The sequence below is a fragment of the Dipodomys merriami genome, unplaced genomic scaffold (genome assembly GCF_024711535.1).
Source record: "Dipodomys merriami isolate MVZ:Mamm:240054 unplaced genomic scaffold, mDipMer1.0.p SCAF_4, whole genome shotgun sequence".
Classification (NCBI taxonomy): domain Eukaryota; kingdom Metazoa; phylum Chordata; class Mammalia; order Rodentia; family Heteromyidae; genus Dipodomys; species Dipodomys merriami.
In genome coordinates, this window is record NW_027205603.1 from 9,241,847 (window position 1) to 9,265,059 (window position 23,213).

At 36.6% G+C, this 23,213-nt stretch overlaps 1 protein-coding gene across 1 annotated transcript in view; it reads left to right on the top strand.

Annotated features, from left to right (window-relative positions):
- The window catches only part of Plxdc2 (plexin domain containing 2), a 391,989-nt gene that overhangs the window by 199,064 nt on the left and 169,712 nt on the right, over window positions 1–23,213 (top strand). The window contains exon 4 of the mRNA XM_069990475.1: window positions 4,582–4,728. Within this exon, the coding sequence (XP_069846576.1) occupies window positions 4,582–4,728 (147 nt within the window). The remainder of the gene's footprint in view (window positions 1–4,581; window positions 4,729–23,213) is intronic.

Here is a 23,213-nt window from a genome sequence, read left to right on the forward strand (position 1 = left end):
AAAGACATGATATTGGGTTGGGCTTCTCTGACTGAATTAAGGAGTGAAAAGTATGTTTTCATGTCCCCCATCAGTGATATGCATTACAATTAGACTAGGTCATAGTATGATTCCTCTTCATTCATTCTTTCAACACAGTGATCTTCTTTTCATCCCTCAGGGATTTGTATTTTCCATTATTTTTATTTCTTTAAATTATATTTTCATTAAGTAGTGGCACAAAGGAGTTACTGTTCAAAACAAATCAGATTAACATCTTGACTGATGTCACCATTTCCATTATTCTCTCCCATTCCTCCCAACCCATCCCCTCTCAAATTTCTTACTTTGGTGAACACACATTGAATATTATGACATTCTGTCCCCCTTCTTGTCTTCATTTGTTCACTCTTTTACCCCTTGCCTCTGCCCTTTCAGCCTTCAAGTTGGAGGTTCCTGATATTTACCTTGTCAGATTGAGAGTTAATTTTTCTAAGAAATTACCTCATTTGAATTCTCACTTGTTAATACCATATTCAGTTAATACATTTGTGTACACTTCCATACAACTTCATAGGTGTTTACTTGTACATGTATAAATTAATTATGGCATCCACACAGGAGAGAACACATGCATCCTCTATTTCTCTGGTCCTGAGTTCATTTAACATATTGCCCCCCATAAAATTCCATTGTGTGTGTGTGTGTGTGTGTGTGTGTGTGTGTGTGTGTGTGTGTAATTTTCTTGATCATTTGTTTATTGAGGGGCAGCTAGACTCTTTCTATACTGTGGCTATAGTACATAGTGCAACAATAAACATGGGATTTTTGTGGTTGTTGTTGTTGTTGCTTTGTGGACTTTTTTTTAAAGCAAGACACTGCACTTGATAAGCAAGTGCTTTGCTTGCCATATCCTAGCCAGAACATGTTGGTGTTTTTTTCTTTAGCTGCTCTATGATACAATGATATTTTTTTTTTCTGTGCTGATACTGGGGCCTGAACTCATGGCCTAGCATCTGTCACTGAGCTTTTTTGCTCAAAGCTAGCTAGCATCTATTACTGGTGCCATAGCTCCACTTCCAGCTTTTTTTAGTGAAAATAATAGGAGGTAAGAGTCTCACAGACTTTCCTGGCCTGGCTGTCTTTGAACTATGATTCTCGGAAGTGACGCTGTGGCTCAAGTGGGAGAGTTCTATCCTTGAGCAAAAAAAGCTCAGGGACGGTGCCCAGGCCCTGAGTTCAAGCCCCACAGACACACCACTAACAACAAAAACACTATCTGAACCGTGATTCTCAGATCTCAGCCTCCTTAGTAACTAGGATGAACCAATGGCATCTGACAAAATGAGATTCTTATTCTTTATGATAACTTCAAACTATTTCTTTACTAATTATAAAGATTCAGGGGTCAAAGAAAATAACAAAATAATTTATGTGTTAATTTAAAAATGATCCTGTACTCTATCTTGAATATTTATCATTTTATGGGTTACTAATTATATGAGAATTGAAAAGTATCATAGGATCTGTTAGCTATTTTGCCAAAGGATAGTTTCATTGACCTCAGAATTACAGGATTCTATAATAATACTTGCAATAAGGAAGAAAAGTTTTCATTGTTTATTGAAATTTCTTGAGCATTTTCTTCAAGGCAGTACTTCCATACCACTCATTAAACACTAAACAAATTATGTTTATTTGTTATTTAAGCCTAATGATTGCTGGCAAGTTTCACAGACATCAATTTCAGTTCACTACTTAACCTATATTACCAGAATTGAATAAAAGTTGTTTGTCATGTTGGTATAATTTGATGTTGGTATAATTTGGGGAGAGGAAGGGAAAAATTAAATTGTTCAAATAGGGATTCAGGTGGACCCATTGTAACAATGAGATGTTCGAAAAACGAACTTTACAACTTTGGCGGCAGGGGTGGGGAGGGGAGATGGGAAGGGATGTTAAGGGGAAACAAAGGAGGAGGCAACAATGCTTGATAAGAAATGTACTCATTACCTTGCTCATATAATTGTAACTCCTCTGTACGGTCGTTAGTTTCACACTTAAAACATTGTTTTATTCAGTGTTGCTTAACCTGACTTTCAAATAAGTGAAAGTCGTATTTTTATTTATGATTATTTTGGTGGACAATATACTTAGATGACTTCACAATGAAAGAGATTGAATAATTACAGTAGTAGGTCCCACCTAGATGAAATTGAGCAGAGTGTTTGTCCTTCTGTTCTAGACTGCGTTATTTGACTTAATTCTGTACAGGTTTTCTGCATGATTACAAAATAGACGCCACAGTTCCACATCTCATACATGTACATCTCAGGAATCAGGGGAAACATTTCTTTTTTTACCAAAAGTCCTCAGAATCAAGCCAATTGATTCTTTTTCTATCTCTAACGTACGAGATCATAACCACTGTGGCTGGTAGAATTGCATGTGCAAATGGCTTGAATCAGTGTCAAGGAAATTGTCACTTCTGAGTTTCAGTGGTGAAGCACAGGACAAGAAAGAGGACTGACACACATTGGCAACACAGCCACAATACTTTCTGACCTAATAGAATAGAAGCCATTAGGATTGTGTTCTGGCAAGGAGCACTGATCAGTATGGCCATCTTCCCTTGGGCTGTGGAGAGTCAGATCCATCTTCCCTCCTGAGCACATTCCGGTTCTTTCATTCTATTGTCATAGGTCATACACAGAATTTGTATATAACAACCAAAGTAAAAGAAGAAATTAACTGGAGTCTTTATTAAAGAAGAAAAAAGAGCTACTTATTTCTAATATTTACTTGTTCTCAACTACACTGAGGTTTTTCTCTCTTCAGTCATGATGCAAAATTCTTTAGAATACAGTTAGAATTTTCTTTTCCTTTTGTAATTTATATGTGTATCTAGCTATCTGTCTGTCTGTCTATCCATCTATCTCTTAGATTTTTTCCTTTTACAATTCATATATAGTAATTTATATATGAATCTAGCTATCTGTATGTCTGTCTATCCATCTATCTCTTAGATTTTTTCCTTTTACAATTCATATATATACATATATATTTATATCAGAGAGGTATATAGATAATTATCTCTTTCTTCCTTCCTTCTTTCCTTCCTTCCTTCCTTCCTTCCTTCCTTCCTTCCTTCCTTCCTTCCTTCCTTCCTTCCTTCCTTCCTTTCTCTGTCTCTTCTTTCTTTCTTCTTTCTTTCTTCTTTCTTTCTTCTTTCTTTCTTTCTTTCTTCTCTTTCTTTCTTTCTTTCTTTCTTCTCTTTCTTTCTTTCTTTCTTTCTTTCTTTCTTTCTTTCTTTCTTTCTTTCTTTCTTTCTTTCTTTCTTTCTTTCTTTCTTTCTTTCTTTCTTTCTTTCTTTCTTTCTTTCTTTCTTTTTCTTTCTTAGATCTACCTAACTACGTATCTAAGGAGGAAGTTATGTATGTATATATGTATCATCTATCCATCTATCCATCTATCTATCATCTATCTGTCCATCTTTCTATCTATCTACTTTTCCATGTCTCTCTCAACCTCTCTGTCTGTCTTTCTATCTACTTCAGCTTGAAGACTTTTGAAATAAGCATGCATAGCATGCTTATTTCAAAAACATCCAAGAATACTTGCATTTTATTCAGTGAACACTTAGATTAACACTTAGCTAATAAATATATTAGATAACATTCAAATTCCAAAGTTTGTCATTTAAACCATAAGCCTTGTAGTCAACAAATCTTTTTTCTTATAGCTACCTGACTGTCCTGTGATATGTTCTATTTACTGACTTCTCAAATTATTTAGCACAAATGCATTGTATGGTAAAAAAAAAAAAATTGCAATCAGAATTAGCTAGGAATTAGATGAGTTGTCTGAGTTTTCTTCGGAAAAAAATTCCCTTTCAAAACATTTAATTCTCTTCATCGAATGGGAAACATAAAGAAAAATGAAAGCTTTGCGAAAGGCACCATGTTGTTACCAATAATGAAAAGTTGTTATTCAGATATTATCTGAAAAAAAAGATATAGTCTGAATTTCTGGGGCCATTAACCAAAGGCAGGCTGTGGTATAATTTTAAAGAATGGAAATTAGAATTGTCTATCAGTCAAGTAATTATAGCTCAGATCTACAGAATATATTTCTAAAAGAAATATTTTAGTCTTGGCAGCAATTAGGGCTCTATGATTACTGCAGTAAAAGCATATGTCTTGTATACAAAATACACATTTTCATCTAAGTTTTGTTTGCCTAACAGTTCCTTAAAAGGTATCAATATATATATGTATGTATATATATATATGAATATATATGTATATATATATAAATATATATATATATATAATTTGTCTAGTTTGAACATAACTATCACATCTAATTTCTAGGATTAAAAAATTATCTTTCTTTTAAAAAATGATTTTGACTTTCATATGTTGATACACCGAAGAGGTTTCAATTCGATATTTCCGCATATTAACATGGTACATGCTGAATACTGTTTTTGCTAAGTAGTCCAGTCTGGCCTTGAACTCACAGTCCTCTGACCTCAGCCTCTTGAGTGCCAGCACGAACCACTTTTCTGTTATTAATGTGCCTCATTCTCTATGATTGCAGGAGGACACAGATCACAATTACTACTTATCTCGGATATATGGTCCATCAGATTCTGCCAGCCGGGACTTGTGGGTGAACATTGACCAAATGGAAAAAGACAAAGTGAAGATTCATGGAATCCTGTCCAACACTCACCGCCAGGCTGCAGTAAGTCTTCCTTTCACATTTACAATCTCTTCTTTCCCACTAAGAGAAAATTGTTGAGTTACTGTCATATAACCTTGTCTGTGTGATCACTTTCCAAGTATATTCATCTTTGTAAGTACGTTAACAAACACACATAAGATATCCAAGAAAACGCGAACTGTTTTGATAAACAACTATTAATGGAACCAATTTTTCAGTGTGTTCGATGAGTCATGTTTTACACTCAAAGTTGAGATTCATTTGCACCACTCTCAGTTTTGTAATCTGTGATTTTACAAAACATTTTAAAAGATTACTTGACCTTAGTATCTTCCATGTGACATGGGTTTATTTCCCTCGACCTTGGAAGAGATTTAACCAAATTCACTTGGTGATTCAAACAGCATATGTAGAACTAATTGTGAGCTTTGGTAAAGAAACTTAACTTCAAGGGAAAGAATAAAAATCTACAAGACATCAAAGTGATACTTTAAATGTGGGTCATTTATTGACCAGAGGAGTTTCCTTAAATAAATGATCTCACTAGCATCTGTAATGTTGGAATGGGAGAATATTCAGACTGGTGACACTCATTCTAGAAGGCCAGTGCTAATTTTTTGATGGATCAGCTGAATTCTTATTTGGATTTGTCTGTTTTCTATTTTCAAAACAATTTAAATATTACTAACATCTAGATACTTCTTAGGAGAGGACCAAGTCTGGCAAAAATCAAAGAGCCTACTCACAAGAGTGTTGCTAATAAGGGAAACTGAGATATCAGCCTGGTGGAATCGTTGCTCAAAATTCACGTGTCCAATGCATTACACCCTGTTTTCAGGACGTTCTTTGGTAATCATTTCTGGTTAAATGCCAACTTGATCATTGTTAGAATTTAGTACATTTTCTGGCATGAATGACAATGGCAATCTTGTCAATGCAGCCACGTCTTCAGTTCAGTATGGCTACTAGTGAAAACAAAACACATTTAAGATCAAGAAAATGTGGTATATATACACAATGGAATTCTATGCCTCCATCAGAAAGAATGACATTCCCCCATTTGTTAGGAAATGGAAAGGTTTGGAAAAAATTATATTAAGTGAAGTAAGCCAGGCCCAAAGAAGCATAGGTCCCATGGTTTTCCTTATTTGCAATATCTAGTATAGGTATGAGTCAAGCGGAAAAGGTCAGATAATGTGATGTTAGGAAAATGAACCCTTAAATATGTATTTTAATGTTTTCATTTCTTTCATGCATGTGTTTCTAACGCATTTATAAGATTATTTCTTTGTTGCTTTGTATGTCCCTCCCCCACAGTGTAACCCCCGCTTTCACTATATTTGATGTCAGTATAACATGTGCAGGAGATGGGGACAAACAAGTCGTTTAAGGATTCAGGTGGACCTGTTGCAACAATGAGAAGTACAAAATGTCATGTCAAAACCAACTTTACAATGTCGGTGTGGGGGGGGAGGGGGGTATAATTGGGTGGGGGGAGGGGGAGGCTGGGAAGGGAGGTGAAGGGTAAACAAAGGAGGAGGCTGCAATGCCTGGTAAGAAATGTATGCATTATCCTGCCCATGTAATTGTAGCCCCTCTGTACAGTATGTTCTCAAATAAAATAAAATAAAATTAAAAAAAACACATTTAATTTCTCAAGTGAGATTGACATTTAAATTTTTTATTATCTTTGAGTCATAGTACAAAGGAGTTGCCATTCAACAAGGCAGTTTCTAGATTCAGTGCATCTTGATCAGAGTCCCCTTTTTGATCATTCTCCCCCATTTCTCTCAACCCTGCTCCTTCCCTCAATTTTCTTAATTTATACATTGAATTTATGACTTTATTCCCCCACTCACTGTCCTGATATAATTGATATAAAAATAGATCTAGTAATATCATGAGAATAATTCAGAGGGGTCACTAATTTGATAATGACCTTCCTTGTTTATACATGGAAGTTCTTGTGTCTGGAAATCAACTTGCAACAGCTAATTGGAAATTAATTATAGTTCCTTGCGATGAGTCATTGTAGAACATTTAAAAAAAAAAATTGAGTCTGAGAAACAAAGTAGCTATTTCTCCTTGCTGAATTCCATAATCCATTTTTAGTTCCATATCCAGACAACCCCAGGCAAAACGACAGATTCTGAAATGGTACACTGTGGCTATTAGGACAGATTTGCCAAAAAAGATGAGAAAATGAGAAAGATCAGATTAGGACCATGTTGCTTGGGAGTTTATTGCAATGGAGAGTCTTCCAGTGATATTCCAGCATTTCAGACTGCCACCTCACATGGGATGGAATTTGAATGTTGGTGTCTCCATGGAGAGATTTGCTGTAGTGGCAGGGGCCTGGTGTTAGACCTTGCTGGTGTAATCTCTACACAGAGCAAGAAGTTCCTCAGTTAAAGCCCTTACTTTCTTCCTCCATTTGTGGATGCCTGCCATCTGTTTTCATCTGTTGGCAGTTTTGTGTGTCCTGCCTCTCCTTGAAGAGCCCTTTTGGATTAGGGTTCATTTGGTATCTTACCATCTCAGCTCTGTGTTAATGTCAGGAAGTTACATTGCTGTGCTTCTGCTCTTGCCTTGGCTGGTGATTAAATATTGATAATTGTTCAAAGCCTCTCCTTTGCCTACTATGTAAGTGATATAGTGTGAAAGTCTTGTCTCCAGGAGTTAGAAATTCGCTCTGTATTTGTTTTCATAGCACTTTAACAGAAACATGTACACACTGAGCACACACAGCACACTGATAAGTATATGTGCGTGCACGCACTCACTCATATACACACATACCTTCATGCATCCACCTCATATATATATTATATATATATTATATATATATTATATATATATAATATATATATATATTATATATATAATATATATATATATAATATATATATATAGTAGTATAGTAGTCCTGGGGCTTGAACTCAGAGACCCATGTTCTCACTTAATTTTTTCCACTCAAGACTGGTACTCTATCTCTTAACCCACAGTTCCTCTTCTATTTTTTTCCTGGTTATTTGGAGATGAAAAATCTCATGGACTTTTCCACTCAGCCTGGCTTCAAACTTTAATCCTCAGTTCTCAGCCTCCTGAGTAGCTAGGATTACAGACATGAGACACCAGTGCCTGGCCTATAATTTTCCTTTTTATTTCTGGAAACATCATTTGCTTCATGAATGTAACTTAGCCCAAGCTGTCTATGTTTCCCTGAGTAATCTCAGATTTCCCATTTGATCTGCCCACTCTTTCAGTCCTGTTTTCCCCATCCATTTCCATTGTGCCATTCTCAATTTAAAACCAGGTTTTTAGAGATCATGCCATGATTATAATATGAAGGTAAATTATGGCTAAGGGGCTTAAGCCCATCCCACTCTTCCTTTTATACACACACACACACACACACACACACACACACACACACACACACACACACACGCGAACACACACACATACCCTTCACGGGGCAAACCTTAGCTACTTTTTTCCCTTGAAGTTCTTGAAAAGCTTAAGCACAAGGAAAATGGCAAATGGACATGATCCTTGATGCAAAGCATTCTGCTAATTTGGTTTGAAACAGGATTTAATTTTAAGCTCTATGGGAAAGAGGGTATATTTCTCAAATCTTATCACCAGTAGCTATAATTTGCATGCTGAAAGGCATGCATTCTGTCCACAAATTAGACCAGCAAAAGCAAAGAAAGATTTAGCTAGGGAAAGATGCAGATGCAGCTAATTACTCCAGCTCTGTACCAGAGGAGAAATTGAGAAAGCCAGAAGATTAGTGTTCCCAAAAGAGATGACTTCCCAGCTCTTCCCTTCCTCCTAAATATGGGGAAAGGAAGAGACAAGAGAGAGTCATCCAACCTGGGAATAATACTTTTTGTGGGTGTTGTACTAGGGATTTGAATAGAAGGCCTTGCACTCACTAGGTTGGCATAATTCTGCAGAACCCTGCCTCCAGTCCTGCTTTTCGTTGGATGTTTTTAGGACAAAATCTCACTCTCTATCCAGAAACCTGTTGGAACTCTACCTTGGGCTTCCTGTCCTAGTTGGTTGTAGCTAGGATCACAGGCATGCTCAATGAAGTCCAGCATCTTGTGGGAGACAAAAATCTCCAGGACGTTTTTACTTGTAACTTTGGGCCTTTAGCTTCAAGCCTCTTAATCTCAGTTTCCTATGTAGCTTTGGATGACAGACATGTGTCACTGTGCTCAACTGTGGGTTGAGAAAGTATCTTATGAACTTCTCTTCCTGACTGGCCTCAAACTGTAATCCTCCCATTCGTAGACTCCCAGTATAGCTATGCTTACCATCATAAGTCAATAATCCCCAGTTTACTATGACTTTTTTTTTTGTTTTGGCCGTTGTGGGCTTGAACTCAAGACCTGAGCTCTGTCCTTGAACTCCTTTGTTCAAGGCTAGAGTTCTACCATTTTGAGTCATAGTTCCACTTCCAGTTGCTGGTGGTTAATTTGAGATAAGAGTCTCATGGAGTTTCCTGCCCAGACTGACAATCTTCAGCTCTCAGTCTCCTGAGTAGCTAGAATTACACATATGAGCCACCAGCCGCCTGGCTTTGACTGACTTTTTAATGAAAAAAAAAAAATTTCCCTCCATTCCCAAATATGATCCAAGCAATAATTTGGGAACTTAGCTCAATATTTGAGAAAGAAGAAGAGGGTAGAACTCAGGTACAAGTTTTTGTTAACCACTTCAGAGAAAAATGAAACATAGAAATCATGTAATTTACATGTTCATTAGGTATTTCAAAACATCCATTGCTCTATTATCACTTTATCAACCGGATCATAAACCTTCATATTTAGGTACACACCTGCTGAAATTCGATTCCACAAGCTTGCAAATCTTGCCAAGGTTCTTTTGTATAAATTCTGTTTCCCTCATCGTTTTATTTAAGAAATAATAAAAAGACAGATAATAAAACCTGGTTTGGGCCGGTTGCTAGTGGCTCACACCTGCAATCCTAGCTACTCAGGAGTCTGAGATCTGAGAATCTCTGTTCAAAGCCAGCCCGGCAGGAAAAGTGACTCTGATCTCCAATAAACCACCAGAAAACTGGAAGTGGCACTGTAGCTCAAGTGGTAGAACTCTTGCCTTGAGTTGAAGAGTTCAGGGATAGCACCCAGGACCCGAGATCAAGCCCCATGACTGACAATTCAAACAAAAAAAAACAAACAAACCTGGTTTTGTAGGTAATGAATGTGAATCAAGGCTCATGATTTCCCAAACAATGAAAGTGAAAAATTTATCTAAGTCTCTACCAGATGGCAAACACTGTGAGGAGGACTTTCTCTGAAAATCCTTAGTTATTTGTATATATTTGTCCTCTTCAGCATTATACAGTTATCAGGATGGCAATCTAGAAGTTTCTGTCGCTAAACATAGAAATCAGCCTGCATTTAATTTCATTATTATATGTGGCCCTCTCAAAGTCTGTGTTTCTGATTTTTCTTCTACATTTTTAGATCAAATTGTTTAATTCAGTACTAAGAAACTGGATTCAAGGGATAGCCATATTAGATTTTTCTGTCATTTGAAACTACAAATTATATTGTATTTCACATCTCTGAGAAGGAACTCTGTCCTAAATAGAGTCTGAGGTTAGTGTTTATTTTCTGGGATTCTGACCTCTGTGAGATCTTTATTTTATAACTTGGAAAAACAAAAAAAGAAGTAAAAAATGCCTGTTTTGACATCTCTCCCAGCTTTGCTACTTTGATGATCCTCCTCCTCCTCCTCCTCCTCCTCCTCCTCCTCCTCCTCCTCCTCCTCCTCCTCCTCCTCCTCCTCCTCCTCCTCCTCCTCCTCCTCCTCCTCCTCCTCCTCCTCCTCCTCCTCCTCCTCCTCCTCCTCCTCCTCCTCCTCCTCCTCCTCCTCCTCCTCCTCCTCCTCCTCCCTCTCTCTGCCTCTGCCTCTCCCCCTTTCCTTTTCCCTTCCCCTTCCCCCCCCCCTCCCTTCCTTTGTTGGTCATGGGGCTTGATCTTTAGGCCTGGGCACTGTCCTTGAGCTCTTCAGCTCAAAGCAAGTGCTCTAACACTTGAGCCACAGCACCACTTCCAGTTTTCTGGTGTTAATTGGAGATAAGAGTCTCACAAACTTCCCTGCCCAGGCTGGCTTTGAACTGCAATCCTCAGATCTCAGCCTCCTGAGTAGCTAGGATTACAATGATGATCCAGTGGGCCTAGCAGTACATTTCTTTTTGAACAGTGTCACCTAATCCCTCAATTTTCTCCCAGGTTTTCCCCTCTCCAACCTCCTATCCCCCAAGTTGTATAGTTCATTTCCAACATAGTATCTAGTGAGTATCATTGTTGTATTTGTTCACCTTTGTCCCACCATTTCTGTGCTACCCCTTCCCCTTTACAAATCAGATAGACTTATATACAAGATAAAGGGTACAGACCTAAAAGCAAAAACAAACAAAAAAAAGTGTGAGAGCTCTAATTCTTTATGACAACAAAAGAATCATTATCAAAGAAAAAATTAGAATCTGATAGAAATTAACATGACCAAAATAGTTTTTTTTTCTTTCAGGACTACTGCACTAGGGGAAGAGGCCTTGATAGATATTGATTGGTTCAATTCTGAATGTAGCACTGTCAAGTAACGATTTATAACCAAGTTGTGGGAGGGGAGACAGAACATTGCTGAAGGAAACATGAAGGTTAGGGAGAATTCTGACCAAACTGATTGGACAGGATTCTTCTATAGGCTTGCAGGACAATCAGCCATCAGCTGAGACAGTGTAGAATGAATCCTGCCTTCAATGTTTGATTGAAGTGAAGGATTTTGTGCTGAGCTGATATAAGAGAATTTTTGTTTTGTTAAAACTGAATTTTGTTTGTGGATACACAGTGGAACCTAGAAAAAGATTCAGAACCTGACTAAAAATTCAGTCAAGCAATGTATCTTCATAGGATGATCAGAAAACCAAGCTTGACCTGCTTGCTAAAATGAACAAGCAGATATTTGCTAAAGTTGAATGATGTGAAGATAAGCATAGAAGTCTAAATGGATGGGTGAATATTTTGATAGATGGATACAGCTGCTGTAGAACTTCTATCTTTAGTATATCTATACTATATCTGATCCTATACTATATTTCTCAATATTTTGCATTGATTTTCCAAGCACTTGCCAATGTACTCCTTGCCAGACACCAACACCTGCCGGCTCCCAAAATATATTTTTTTATTGTGAAAATATTGTACAGAGGGGTTACAATTACATGAGCAAGATAACCGTAAAGTTCGTTTTCGACATAATGACTTATACAGCTCATTGTTGCAATGGGTCCACCTGTATCCCTATTTAAACGATTTGTTTTTCCCCTTCCCCTCCACAAATTATACCGACATCAAATACAGTGAAAGCAGGGGTTATACTGTGGGGGAGGACATACAAAGCAACAAAGAAATAATCTTATAAATGTATTAGAAACAATCGCATGAAAGAAAAAAACATTTGAATACATATCTAAGGGTTCATTTCCCTAAGATCACCGTATCTGACCTTTTCTGCTTGACTCAGACATATACTAGATATTACAAATAAGGGAAACCATGAGACTTACGTTTCCCAAAATGTTTTGATATTTCTCTCTATGTGTTTGGTGAGGAAGATTTTTTTTAAGTAGTATTGGGAAATGTTAAGAATAAGAGTGAGCTGGTCGCCAGTGGCTCATGCCTATAATCTTAGCTACTCAGGAGGCTGAGATCTGAGAATCACAGTTCCAAGCCAGTCTGGGCAGGAAAGTCTATGAAGACTCTTATCTCCAAAGAACCACCAGAAAACCAGAAGTGCTGCTGTGCACTTGAGTAGAAGAGCTCAGGGACAGTACCCAGGCCCAGCCCCACAACTGACAAAAAAAAGAAAAAAAGAAAGAAAAAGAAAAGAGTAAGAGTGCTGCTCTTTTTCTATCTCTTTCGGAATGCAGGTTAAATTCTTTGGTGAAACCGATAGGACTTTTGATGTGATACTTAGTTCAGACTTTTAAATTGGATAATTGTTTGAAAAAATTTAAATTCTCCTTGATGGAATTCTCTGACAATCAGAATATACACATGAGTCTTATTTCCAAAATGAAGTTTTCTGGAGAGCTTTTCTCCCTTTCTGATTGCCTCAATGAGCATTCCTACCATGTTCTTATATTTGCATAATGCTTATATATCTGAGACACATTTGACTGCCTATGGTGACTGTAGTGTGCTTTTTTCATATTGCACCATTTTGTTATTACCATGAACCGAAAAAAGCTAAAGTTGTGGGATTATTTGACTAAATGATTATCTTGAAAGACAACTAATTTGTTATCTCCATTAGGTTATTATTTGGATTGCAAATTTCTGACTCACTTTTGTTTATGTTATACACCTAGGTTTGCTTTATTTTAATTTTTTATTTTTTTATTGTCAAGGTGATGTACAGAGGGGTTACAGTTACATAACTAAGGTAATAAGTACATTTCTTTCAAACTTGTACCCTTTCCCTCATTTTTCTCCTGCATTCCCTCTCCCCCAATCTCCCCCTCCCCAAGTTGTACAGATCATTTCCAACATACTGGAAATGATATTCTTGTGAATATCGCTATTGCATTGGTTCCCCCTTGTCCTTTGTCTCACCATTCAGTTGTTCCCCTTCTCTTCCCTAATTCAAATAAACGTATATATAATACCAGGGTATGTAAAAAGCTCACTTCTGCATTCTCTTGTGAGTTGTTTCATTTCAACTAAAGTTTATGCCTTAAGAACCCTGGCCTTCAGCCACAGAATGCTCTTCCAGAGTTGTCACTGTATATGTCTCTATCACTTAATTTTGGTTTAATGGAGTTCTTACATAAGACCCAGCTTTCAATTTTTATAAATTACATATGCTATAGATATACATATATCATATTTGTTACATATGTCATATATATCATGTTTGTGATGTATATTTATATATAACATATGTAAGTAATATGGAATATAATATATAAAAGTAATGGAGTATACAATATATTATTATGTAATACATTATGTGATATATAATAGATATGTGAAATATATAATGTATTATGTGATAAATAATAAATATATATTTATCAATAATATCATATTATAATTATAAATAGATCTAGTACTTAAAAACACCTGATATAGTCGACTTAGAAAGAAGAAAAGATTATTTTGGCTGCTAGATTTTTCCACCGGTTGAAAATTAAGGCACTAATTCCTTGAATGGAAGATTATAATTAACTGGGGATAGGAAGATCTCTTGATGCATAAATGACAAACACCAAGGAAGATTTCCCTGTGCTGCCCTGTTTGGGGATGGCTGGTCAACCAAGTCACAGCATTGCCACATCTACCAGGTATACCAGGGCAAAAAGAGGTCATGCACTTTAAAAGTGCTTAGTCAGCACATTCCTGTGCACTGTAATCCCCTCCGGTGGAAAATTTCAGACCAAGTAAATGTGTCTAAAGTAAATGCACCGAGACGATGTTATCCAGAAACAAATCTGTTTATCCCTTTAATGCATTTCACATTTGCCAAGGCCTCCTTACAGTAATGATTTGAAAGTTTCAAAGAGCATTTATGTAATATAGAGCCTTGTTATTCAAAGTGCAGTCAAAGCAGCAATACCAGCAACCCTGGGACTCTGAAAAATGCCGGATTTCAGCTCCCACCCTGCTGGCTCTGGCTTTGAATTTTAACCAGCATCTTAAGTGATTCTTTCACTTACACACTCAAGATAGAAAAGCCTGGCGAACCTGGCTGAATGATCAAAGTTCATGTTGCTAATCTGAATAATTCTCATCATTTGCAAGCACAGGCAAACTACTATCACTCAAGATGCTCCATAGACCCTTACAATCTGAGAAAAAAAATAGAACAATTGTTCCTTTATTCTTCTATTCAGTGGAGCCAGAATCAGATAAGAGAAAAAGGTTTACATTTCATTTTCCATTTTATTAATATTCCTTTGAAAAGTATCATTCTCAGTTCTGCTACTTAAATTCTCAATTTCTTAATTTAAAAAGTGCTGAAGAGGTTAAAAATCTAGCTCAGGTAATCAATTCTGTTGCTGGAGTCTACTCCTGATAAAACTAGACAGGTCCTATATGTATATGTTTGCATATTGATGACCTCCTTTACAAAAACATTTTGATCTTTTAATTGGTTTCCAGTGTTTTCATTCATTCACTGAATTTAACATTTCCTTTTCTGTTGGCTCCTCCCATAATGTGACAATTGGTTAAAGGACCACTTCTTCAAATTCCACTTAGTAAAGCAATTATTCATAAACCTGACTGCTGCACTATTTTAGTTTGGAGTGATATATAAATGAGACTCATTTGTAGCCTAGAAGCAGGATCTTAGTTTCAGGCCTAGCAAAAAACATTTGGCCATTATACACACACGTAGACACACACACACACACACACATACTTGCCTCACATATTTTATTCTGTCTTTAATATTTACTTGTTATTAAACCTGTTCATTTTACTTTCCTTTTATCTATCTATCTATCTATCTATCTATCTATCTATCTATCTATCTATCTATCTATCTATCTATCATCTATCTATCCCATAATGCTTCATGTGCCAAAGGAAAAACATTTTGAGAAATGTGTCTAAGCAATTTTCGCACTGTGTAAAACTCTCTGCATATGTTCAACACGCTAAAGAGTGGTCTCTTAGGAGACCACACTGTTCTGTGGGGTCTGTGTGATCTGTGTTTGACTCAAATATGGCTATATAGCACATGACTGTACTCCCATTCATCCCATGCTCCTACCTTTCTTAACTCAGAGTATTTCAGTACTTTCTCTTGAAAAAGAGATTCTCTTGAGAGAGAATCCAGTTACCATTGAGAATCTTAGCAGGCTTTGAGAATATGGAATTTTAACCAATTCGCTCACTGGGGGAAAATTTGAATCTCTTCATGATCATGGAATTCTCTATGAAGAGAACGCATGTAAACTCTTTGTAAGCTGAGAAAACAAACTTTTGTATATCTGTCTTTGGAGAGTAAGAAATAAAAGCACCCGAGCCTAAATCTACAAAAAAATAACGCAAACAAACAAAAAATAAGAATAATCTGAGTTAAGCAGTAGGTTGTTTGGTGAGAAGAAGCCCACTGCTTTGTCTCCAGGTCTCTGATGGCACCTGGTCACAGGCATCCTGGGATGGCCAAGGACATCATCCCATGGCCACGCCCAGGAGCATACTCAGTCCCTATGAAGACTGTTCTACACCTTTCAGATATCTGATTCATCTGAGTACAGGTGATATCTAGTTACATTTAATTATGGCTGCAGGTTCATTAAAACAAAGCATGGTGAGAAATAGGGGCTGAGGGGCAGTTGGGAGGGTTTACATCCCTTGGCATATTCTTGAACTCCATGCGCAACTTTTGTCTGTAGGCCCTGCTGACCCCTAATCAGACAGCCAGGCCTGCATTAGACAATTAAGTTGCTGCATCTACCAAGAGCAAAGGTATTGGGGCTTGCTGTTACTAAGGGTTCTTGGTGGAAAATATGGTTTTTGAAAGATGTGTTCACCAGAAGGAAATGAATCACTAGTATAAAAGAAGGAAAACGCAAGATGCACTTATTCAGGCTCAGGTTTGGGTGTCACTGCCACCAGTGTTTGAATTTACCTCTTGTCCTTTTTTTGTGTGTGAAGTTTTGTCATGAACCATTTTAGGCTAATAAAAGCTTTGCAAAAAAAAAAATTGTTGCCTTACAGCTTTCACCTAATTCCATAAGTATTAGTACTTTAAAAATCTATAGTATGATGAATCACTCCAAAATCACTCCAAAAGTATTGTACTTTTAATTAAACATATGATAGTCAATCTTGCCAAGCACTTGTGACTCTATCATCCTGGCTACTCAGGAAGCTGCAGATCTGAGAATTGTGGTTTGGCTCCCACTCCTTTTCAAGTGCCTATTTCCTGGAGCATTTTAAAAATTTTATTTATTTATTTTTTGTAAAGATGATGTACAGAGTAATTCACATGAGTAAATTAAGGGGTACATTTCTTATTAAGCATTGTTACTCTCTCCTTTGTTTTGAAGGGTTGTTTTGTTTACGGTCCCTGATTTGGGCTATCCTCTACTTCTTCACAATTAGGGACAGGCCTGTGTTTCAGGCACAAGTGCAATGGGAATGGTGCTCTGTTCTTCTTTGTGCATCCTAGTAGGAGATACATGTCTGTGGCCTGAATGTTTTCCCAAAAGTTCATGTGTTGGAAACTCAGTCTCTGATGCACCCATGCTGGTGAAGGGTAGCTTAGTGAACAATGAATGGATGGTTAGGTCCTGAGAGCAAAGCCTCCTGAATAGTCTGATGTAAATAACTGGGTTTGGATTAGATACCCTGTGAAAGCAGGCTCGACGCCCCCTGGAGGTCTCTCTCTTGCACACTCTTTTGTCCTTATGGTTCCCTCTATGGGATAATTCAGCATTAAGACCCCACACCAGGTGTCTTTCTCTTCTCCCAGGATTTCCCTTTCATACTCCCTTTCTGGGATTTCTTTTTTTTTTCTTCTTCTGGGATTTCTTAAACTCCAGAGGTGTAAGAATAAATTTCTATTCTTTATAAATTAGCAGTATAAAAGAGGTAATGATATACATGATAATAGTATCTGTCCTTATTAGTGATATGAACTTTAATTACCTGGTTAGGGATAGTCCTGACAGGTTTCATTTCCCCACTATCATCTTACCACTTTTCATGATTAATTGCTACCTTGTTGGGATGTATTTTGTTAGTAGTTATTTTGTTTCTCATGATTATTTTACCAATGAATTCTTGGAATTATCCTCAATAAGAAAAATATCTAGAGGGATGCCTGGTATATTAAACACTAATCCTAATCTCCTAAGCAATGTAAATTCATGAACTATAATAATTTCAGTATGAAAACATAAAAACATCATCATGTTGCTCATAAACATTATGGCTAGTTATGATATTAATTCTATTAGGAAGGCAATTTATCTGAATTGGTCCAATCCTTTTGAGGAAAATATTATACTGATATATTTTGTGGCTCAGAAAGAATATATACCTAGCCATTTTGAGTTTTGTATTAGGAATTGAACAAGGACTATTTTTATTTGGGAAACTAGCTTTAAGGAATTATTTTTTAAGTCAGATATTTTCATACATATATTAATTCAGTGATTAAGATTAAAGTTTTGGTAAGTTTGTGGTAGTTTGCAGAAATCATTTCAATAAACTTTGAATATCTGGTCTCTATAAATTCAAGATAATATTTTTTATTGTGAAAATACCGTACAGAGAGGTTACAATTACATGGGCAAGGTAATGAGTACATTTCTTATCAAGCATTCTTGCCTCCTCTTGTTTCCCCTTCCCATCCCTTCCCATCTTCACCCCCTACCCCCTCCCTGCCCCCAAAGTTGTAAAGTTTGTTTTTCAACATAACATCTTGTACATCTCATTGTTGCAATAGGTGCATCTGCATCCCTATTTAAACAATTTGTTTTTTCCCTTCCCCTCCACAAATTATACCAACATCAGATACAGTAAAAACAGGGGTTATACCGTGGGGAGGGACATACAAAGCAACAAAGAAATCATCTAAAATAGGACTACAAAGAAAGCAGTATAAACTCTGTTCAGATTTGTATGAATAAAATCTATTTTAGTATCTCAAAAATAAAAAAGAAAGTCTTAGTAGTATTCAGTAGCTTGAGCCTTTTTAAAAGCCTTTAAATAAGTATGTTGACATTACAGACTAGAGAACTGTGGCTTAAATGTCGCTTCATTAAATGATTAAGGAAATCACACAACCACTTATTGCCAAAAGTAGATTGCCAAAAGTGTCTTTATTATATAATCATTCTGGATCATTCAAAAATCAGAAAAGAATGGTTCAAAAAGTAAAATGAGTTCCATGAAAAGCATACTGTAATAAAGATGTTTTATCATTATTAAAAGATAATAACTAATTAAATAAAACAAGTAAACTCTCAGATAATTATGTCATGGACTTATGGGTAGCTGAATTGTAAGGCCGTCTTACCTGCCTTCAAAGATAAGTTATTCAGCTAAGTTATTTATTGGGTAATTTATTTCGTTGTTACATGCATTTTTGGAAGAACATGTCATACCAAAATAAATTAAAATTATCATGATCATCTAATTTTTATTCTTTTCTTCCTAAAATCTATGGCACGCATAGAAAAAAATGAAGTAAAAATGTGACTGAAGATTTTGTTTGACTTACTTTTTGGCATTCCTGTCAGAAAAAAATTGCATCAGTTACTTTTACCAATAATAATAATAATAATAATAATAATAATAATAATAGTCTATTTGTGATCACTTCAAGAGATTGGCATATGACTCTCAAAAATTTATTTGAATGCTTAAAAATAAGATATTAGAATATTTGTAAAATTAATGATTAATTCATTAGTCCATTTTTGAATATGAAGGTATTATATTCCCTGTAATTTTTTTGATTCTCTGCCCTCATGAACTCATGAGATCAGCAATTAATAAAATTTTACTTGCTAGTAATTTTCCTCCCACAAGCTGTTGTCAGCAAGATCATATTTTATAAAGATTAACTAAAGAGACTTAGGGGAAGCAGAGAAGTACAGCTTTACTTCTATAAACAACAAAAAAAGACAAAAAAAACAGTTGTTATTCAAGATTTTTTTAAAAAAAATGATCAGCAATAATGAATGCATTCATTCCAGTTTCCTCTTATTAAAAGATTTCCATCTTTATGGCTTTTCATTCATTTGTCCTCGTAATACTACTAAGTAATTAACAAACAATTGAGAAGAGCTTCTTTTCAGGATTATAATTTTAGATGATTAAAAGAGTATTAGCAGAAGCTGAGTGCTGGTGGCTCACTCTGTAATCCAACCTAACTCAAACTGGGATCTATGACTGAAGTGAAGTCCAACTGGGTAGAGAAATCCAAGAATCCTACAGCACTGGCAAAAAGTTGGTGTGACTCAAGTGGTAGAGCACCTGGTGAGCAAGTATAGTCAAGCAGGTGTGAGGTCCTGAGTTCAAACCTCCAAAAAGAAAGAAAAAAGAGCATGAGCAGAGTCTCCAGTTGTCTAAAAAATAAACAGTAGGGGGATATGAGAAAAATAGGGAAGAGAAGCAAGAAGAGATGTGTGCACACTTAGAAATCTTAGTAAGCGACCTTGAAATGTGTCTGCTCATCTGTTTGTAGCCAACAGAAGTGTCAGGGGGATCTATTTTGTGAAAGCAATATGTGATTGAAAGGCCACAGTCACAGATGGAAGGAGTTGGGACAAATTTGCACTGAACAAACCATATTCTGCATATCTACCCACTATTGGGAGCATCTTTCCTGTGTACCCTCCATCCTAGGACAAAGCAATACTCCCTTTTATTTCAAAATCTCTGCTCCCAGGTTGAGCATGCTGGCACACACCTGTGCCTAGGAGGAGCCAAGGCTCCAGGCTAACGCATGAGACCAATGTGATGAAAGTGAGTTCTGTGCCCCATCACTAATCTGGCACTGGGACTGCCCAGCTTTTCTCCTCTAGTGCCAGATTAGTGATGGGGCACAGAACTCACTTTCACTACATTGGTCTTCTTTATTAGTTCCTCAAGCCTGTCTCTCTTAACTTTTAAATCCCTTGCTGTATCACTCCGTTGGTAATATTCCCCGGGACAAGATTTTAGATGGAGTGATTTGAAGTAAGAAAGGGATATATGGCCAGCTCATTTGATTCCCGGATAACAGGAATGGAATCATCTATAAGGAGGTCATGGGCTACACACAGGGAAGAGTCCCTGTTGTGATGGGAGACAAATGGTGGAATACACACACAACTTTGTAGACAAGACCATCTGCCTACATTGTCATTACTGTTCTGTAGCAGAATGGAACAGGCCATGGTGACAACAAAGGTGACTTGCTCATTTAAACCCGGAAGCATTTCCATCATTGGTATTGTTCTCTGTGGTGATATATGAATACATTTTGATTGGCAGACTTGTTTGCTTTTCAAGAAATTCTGTGTTTTTGATTATCTGGTAATGCCTTCTTGTTTCAGCTGTGGTTTTCCTAATAGAAGATTATTGGTTGCAAATTTCTTTCAACACCTAATATTTCATTCTACTGCCTTTTGACTCCCATTACTTCCAATGAGATCTCAGTTGCTTATCTGGTTGCAAGTATATGACTAGGTGGTATTTCTCTTGACATTTTCAGGATTTTCTCTCTTTAAAAAAGTATTCTTACTATATGATTATAAATTTCTTTTATATTGTTTAGACTTTGTGGAATGTCTTGATAGATAAGTATTTTTCTTTTTTAAGTTTATTGTTTTCAAGAAGTTGTACAAAGGAATTTTAATTCAACATGTTATTTTCTATTTAGAATGCATCTTGATCCATGTCACCCCTTCCATCTTTCTCCTCTATCTGTCCCAACTCCCAAGATTAATATTTCTGAATAAATTTGAGGTTCTAAACATTAAAAAGAAGAATTTCTTTTGTGTTGTTGCTGGCCCTGGGTTAGAACACATGGGTTTGTACTTGCTAGGCAAGTTCTCTGAATGTTGAATCTTCTATCTATACCCCCAAAGGAAGTGGGCTCAGGCATGAAGCAGCAGGCCTGGTTATATTAGAATCAGGGAGGGGGAGTACCTCAATGTTTGTCCTAGCTGGCCTAAAACTGTGGTCCTCTCAAACTCTGGCTTCTGAGTAGCTGACATCACAGGTGTAAACCACTATATATGACTCAAGGAAAAACTCTTAGCATATACATTATATATACATACATGCATGAGTGTGTAATATACATCTATCTATACCTGAATTTTGTTCCAAACAACATAAACATGTACAGTGGTTGAAAAAAACTCCTGTTACATTTGTCTAGTGCAAACTTGGTGGTAATTGACTGTTTCCTAGTGATAAATATTTCAACAAGATTTGTTTCTGGCAATAAAAATGCTTAAGGGGTAAATGTTACCAGCTTAGCAGCCTGGATAGAAATGAGAATGATGGTGACCTATCTAGAAGAGAAAGTACGTTTCTGGAATGCTTTCTGACATCTCCTTGGAGATAGATGTTTTTGCCATTGCTGTACTCATCTGAGTATCATCAATCACCCATTCCAAGTAGTAGTGTGAAAATGGGTTCAGTTGTTCCCAATAGACATCGTAGAATAGACATGATGAGACACCTTTTATGAAGATGTAGCTTTCATTGAAAAAGAAAGAAAACATACTTAAGAAGTCACTGTAGATTTTGAGAGATTAATTTCATGCCAAATGAGTTGTTAGAAATCTCTGGTGAGATGAAAAGACAATTATTTGCAAAATTGCAAAGAGCTAAACTCAAGATGGTGTACTTTTCTGGCTTTTTAAAATTTGTACCCTGGGAGAGATATAATGTAAGACTTGTGCGGGTTTAGCATAATAGCATTTTGCTCCAGTACTTTGTATGTGATGTTAGGCTCTCAACAAGCTGATTTGTTTGCCTTTGAACCCTAAGGTGATTCATATAAGTCACTATTTTGCTTAGGTTTTCCTTAGAAATAACATAGGTATTATAAATGTAAGCATTCAAACTCTTGAATCTTTCATTCTGCTGTGTTTTCTTTTAAAATTTTGGTTTATATTATCTTTTTAAATGCACAGATAGAAGGGAAAGTAGGAGAAAAAGGAGGGAAGAGGTAACAAGTTTGACAGAAAATCTACATATTACCTTATGTAACTGTAACCCCTCTGTACATCACCCTGATCATAATAAAAAGAAAAAAGAAAAAAATTAAGGTACAGATATATACACGTACACTTTTTTCATATTAAGAATCAAAGATTCAGCCAGGTGCTGGTGGCTCATGCCTGTAATCCTAGCTAGATAGGAAGCTGAGATCTGATGATCACAGATCCACAGGAAAGTCTGTGAGACTCTTATTTCCATTTAACCACAAGACAGCTGAAAGTGGTACTGTAGCTTAATGTAGTAGGGCACTAGCCTTGAGCAAAAAAGCTCAGGGACAACACCTAGACCCTGACTTCAAGCCCCATGACTGGCCAAAGAAAAGAAAAAGAAATTGAGAATCAAACCTTCAGGACCCTTTTTAGAACACACACACACACACACACACACACACACACACACACACACACACACACACACACACACACACACACACACACACACACACACACACACACACACACACACACACACACACACACACACACACACACACACACACACACACACACACACACACACACAAAATTTAGGAAATTTCATTTTAAGACTCTCCAATTTTTCCCCATACCAAAAACTTTTCTTTTTTTTTAAATTCTTTTTATTGTGAAAATACTGTACAGAGGGGTTACAATTACATGGGCAAGATAATGAGTACATTTCTTATCAAGCATTGTAGCCTCCTCCTTTGTGTCCCCTTCCCATCCCTTCCCATCCTCC